The sequence below is a fragment of the Papaver somniferum genome, chromosome 8, assembly GCF_003573695.1.
Source record: "Papaver somniferum cultivar HN1 chromosome 8, ASM357369v1, whole genome shotgun sequence".
In the NCBI taxonomy this organism is placed as follows: domain Eukaryota; kingdom Viridiplantae; phylum Streptophyta; class Magnoliopsida; order Ranunculales; family Papaveraceae; genus Papaver; species Papaver somniferum.
The window spans coordinates 11,121,923-11,126,960 of record NC_039365.1 but is presented as its reverse complement, the minus strand read 5'-3'; the positions used below and the strand labels follow the sequence as shown (position 1 = coordinate 11,126,960).

At 37.0% G+C, this 5,038-nt stretch overlaps 1 protein-coding gene across 1 annotated transcript; it reads left to right on the top strand.

The window, feature by feature from the left end:
- The first annotated feature begins 588 nt into the window (after nucleotides 1–588).
- Nucleotides 589–1,245, top strand: LOC113305074. Its single transcript, XM_026554181.1, has one exon. It carries the CDS (start codon nucleotides 589–591, stop codon nucleotides 1,243–1,245), a length of 657 nt encoding a protein of 218 aa, XP_026409966.1.
- Nucleotides 1,246–5,038: the final 3,793 nt, after the last annotated feature.

The window sequence follows — 5,038 nt, the reverse complement described above, 5'->3', positions numbered from 1 at the left end:
CTGCTGGTTCACAAATTCATGATGATGAATTGGTAGTAACTATACTCAATGGGTTAGGCCAAGATTATAGTTCTTTTTGTACATCTATCCGTATTCGCAATCCACCAATCTCATCAAAGTAACTTCATAATCTTCTTCTTACTGAAGAAATAGTTGTTACAAATAAGCAAAAGAACTTACTTACTGAGGCAAATTCAAAGGCGTTTGCTGCTACAAGACCTTTTGTTCAAAATTATAGAGGTAGTGGTAGAGGTTATCATTACTCTTCAAGACCTGCAGTTCCTTACTCTGGATACATCAGACCACCCCCATCTTTTTATCCAAGAGTTTATTCTCAATTTCATATGCATTCTGCTTCTTCATCAACACCATCACCTCATTTCAATCCAAGACCTCACTATAGTTCAGCTCCTTCTTCTTCTGCTCCACCACCAATAACTGACAAGATTTGTCAGATCTGCAACAAAACTGGTCATCTTGCTTTGGAATGAAGACACAGATTGAATTTTGCCTATCAGAACAACTATACTCCTCACAATCTCAGTGCCATGCTTGCTACTGCCAATATCATGGGTGAAAATCCTTGGTATGCATTCTTCAAAAGATTTATGGGACAATATTGATTCTAGGTATGCAAGAAGCTCTTCTACACATTCAATTCAACTTCGTCTCAAACTTCAATTCACAAAACTAGGGTCAGGTACTGTTTCTACCTTCCTAAGTGAAATCAAGAAAATAACAGATGAATTGTTTGCTGCTGGTTCACAAATTCATGATGATGAATTGGTAGTTACTATACTCAATGGGTTAGGCCAAGATTATAGTTCTTTTTGTACATCTATCCGTATTCGCAATCCACCAATCTCATCAAAGGAACTTCATAATCTTCTTCTTACTGAAGAAATAGTTGTTACAAATAAGCAAAAGAACTTACTTACTGAGGCAAATTCAAAGGCGTTTGCTGCTACAAGACCTTTTGTTCAAAATTATAGAGGTAGTGGTAGAGGTTATCATTACTCTTCAAGACCTGCAGTTCCTTACTCTGGATACATCAGACCACCCCCATCTTTTTATCCAAGAGTTTATTCTCAATTTCATATGCATTCTGCTTCTTCATTAACACCATCACCTCATTTCAATCCAAGACCTCACTATAGTTCAGCTCCTTCTTCTTCTGCTCCACCACCAATAACTGACAAGATTTGTCAGATCTGCAACAAAACTGGTCATCTTGCTTTGGAATGAAGACACAGATTGAATTTTGCCTATCAGAACAACTATACTCCTCACAATCTCAGTGCCATGCTTGCTACTGCCAATATCATGGGTGAAAATCCTTGGTATGCTTACTCTGGAGCAAATAGTCATATCACTAATGATGAATCTGAATTACCTGAAGCAACATATTTTGAAGGGGCATATGAGATTCAAGCTGCTAATGGAGAAGGTATGCCAATTAATCATATTGGTCATGTGTCTAAAACAGCTTCCTCTCATTCTTTTAATCTAAACAATGTTCTTCTTGTTCCAAAATCATCTCAAAACTTATTATCAGTGCATAAATTCACTAGTGATAACAACTGTTCTATCACCTTTGATTCTATTGGTTTTTTTGTTAAGGATTACTCAACTGGGAGGATCATTTTACAAGGACCACATAAAGGAGGATTATATCCAGTAAATTTTGCCAAGTCTACTAAGAATAAAGCTTTCTTTAGCAACAATAATTCAGCTTCAGTTTGGCATCAAATGTTGGCTCATCCTTCTTTTTAAGTACTTCAAAAAGTGTGCAGAGATATGAAACTGTCTAGTTTAGTCAAAACACCACTATTTTGTAATGACTGTCATCTAGGGAAAAGTCATAAATTGCCTTTTACTTTATCTTCACATAGGGCTCAATCTCCACTAGAACTAGTGCATATGGACTTATGGGGTCCTAGTCCTGTAATCTCTTCAAGTGGTTTCAGATATTATGTCAATCTCATAGATGACTATTCAAGATTTTGTTGGATATTTCCTTTGTCTGAAAAGTCTGAATTCAAAGATATTTTTCTACATTTCAAATCTATGACCGAAAAGTTACTGCATACTTCAATTGTTAAAATCAAAAATGATGGAGGAGGGGAATTCTTAAATAATGCACTACAAGAATTTCTTAGTATACGTGGAATTATTCATGAGGTTTCTTTCCCTCATACTCAAGAACAAAATGGACTGGCTGAGTCCAAACATAGACATCTTGTAGACACAGGGAGAACTTTTTTACTTCAATCATGTCTCTCAGAAAATTTTTGGGTTGATTCTTTTCATACAACCAATTATGTTATTAATAGACTGCCTGTTAGAAGTTTGGATTACTTATCTCCTTTTGAAAAGTTGTTTGGTCAGAAACCAGATTATTCCTTCTTCAGATCCTTTGGTTCATAATTCTTTCCATGGATAAGGCCTTACACTACACATAAACTCCAACCAAGGAGTGTACACTGTGTTTTTATTGGTTACAGTTCTATGCACAAAAGATATACAAATGTTTAGATATTAAAACCGGGAAAGTATATATCTCCAGACATGTAGTATTTAATGAGACTTTCTTCCCATTGAGATATTCAGATACATTACTTCCTGGCATTGCAAATTCTTCAGTACCAACTGATATTGCGTCTACAACTCCATCTGTCAAGATTTCTGCACCAACACCTGCAACATCAACCTCACCAGCTGCATCCATTGATACTTTATCTACTGATCCTTGAAACATTGTTAAGTCATCTGATGCATCCACTACAACTATTTCTGAACATACTTCAGCTTCTGGTATTCCTTCACTGGCTAATTCACACTCCATGGTAACAAGGGGTAAAAGAGGTATTTTTAAACCCAAAGTTTTTAATACAAAGTATGTCCTATCAGCCAATCTTACTTCTGATATTCCACCACCCACACCTACTTGTTATTCTAAGGCAATTAGAATACCTCAATGGAAACATTCTATGGAAGAAGAACATACAACCCTTTAGGATGCAGGCACATATACACTTGTTGCACCAGATCCATCCTATAATGTTGTAGGCTGTAAGTGGGTGTTTAGAATCAAATATAAGGCTGATGGTTCTTTAGATAAATGTAAATCTAGACTAGTGGCCAAAGGGTTTCATCAACAATAAGGAATTGACTACACAGAAACCTTTATTCCTGTAGCCAAACCAACAACTATTAGACTAATCATTTCATTGGAAGTTCACTTCAACTGGGAAATGAAACAATTAGATGTTAGTAATGCCTTTTTACATGGGGATTTAGCTGAAGATGTATATATGCAACAACCTTCAGGCTTTGTTGATCAAACCAAGCCTCATTATGTATGTAAACTTCATAAATCCATATATGGTCTGAAGCAAGCTCCCAGAGCTTGGTATGATAAATTGCTACAAATTCTTCTCACTCATGACTTCAAACCCTCCTTAGCAGATGCTTCCTTATTTGTTCAAAAGTTTGGCTCAAGGATTACAATTATTCTGGTCTATGTAGATGACATTATTATCACTGGGAATTCAATTGAGTATATTTCTCAGTTTATCAATCACCTTAAGACATACTTTCCCATTAAAGACTTGGGCTCTCTTCATTATTTTCTTGGTCTTCAGGTGAAAAGAAATTCAGACAACCTTTTTCTTAGTCAAACTAAGTATGCCTTGGACTTATTGGAGAAATTCAATATGACTGGTGCTAAACCCTGTGGTACACCAGTCTCCCTCTCTACTTCACTCACTGCTTCAGCTGGTACTCCATTAGCAGATCCAAGTGAATACAGATCATTAGTGGGTGCTCTACAATATCTTACTTGGACAAGGCCTGAAATTGGTTTTGCTGTGAATCAGGTATGTCTTTATATGCAAGCTCCCACTGATCAACACTTTATTGCAGCCAAGAGAATTCTAAGATACATCAAAGGCACCCTATATTATGGTATACTGTTTTCCAAAGGTCTTCTTACACTACATGGCTTTAGTGATGCTGACTGGGTAGGATCAATTGATACAAGAAGATCTACAGGAGGCTTTTGTATATTTTTTGGTCCTAATCCAATTTCATGGTCTAGCAAAAGACAAGGTGGTGTTTCAAGAAGTTCCACTGAATCAGAATAGAAGTCTCTAGCCAATACCACAGCTGAAATTGTTTGGGTTTGTCAGCTACTCAAAGATCTTCATCTCTTGCTTCCTGCTCCACCATTGATATCTTGTGACAATCAAAGTGCGGTTTCTCTGTCATCTAATCCAGTATTTCATAGTAAAATGAAACACCCGGCCATTGATTATCATTTTGTCAGAGAACTTGTCCAGAACAAAAACATTCAGGTCACATACATTTCAACTTGGGATCAAATTGCTGATATTCTCACCAAGGGACTGGCAGGACCAAGGTTTTCTACACTCAGAGACAAGCTGAAGGTAATCTCTAGTAACAACCTCCAGCTTGAGGGGGGCTAATAGTACTGAGAGTTTTATAGTGTTCTCACGTGTGGCTGAGTGTGTGAGAAATGACTCTTATTGGCTGAGTGTGAGCTGTCTACAGCCTGTCCTGTTCTAACATCCAGATCCTTTGGTTCATAATTCTTTCCATGGATAAGGCCTTACACTACACATAAACTCCAACCAAGGAGTGTACACTGTGTTTTTATTGGTTACAGTTCTATGCACAAAAGATATACAAATGTTTAGATATTAAAACCGGGAAAGTATATATCTCCAGACATGTAGTATTTAATGAGACTTTCTTCCCATTGAGATATTCAGATACATTACTTCCTGGCATTGCAAATTCTTCAGTACCAACTGATATTGCGTCTACAACTCCATCTGTCAAGATTTCTGCACCAACACCTGCAACATCAACCTCACCAGCTGCATCCATTGATACTTTATCTACTGATCCTTGAAACATTGTTAAGTCATCTGATGCATCCACTACAACTATTTCTGAACATACTTCAGCTTCTGGTATTCCTTCACTGGCTAATTCACACTCCATGGTAACAAGG

Coding starts and splice junctions, on each gene's coding strand:
- LOC113305074 (XM_026554181.1), top strand. CDS start 589: ATGCATTCTTCAAAAGATTTATGGGACAATATTGATTCTAGGTATGCA.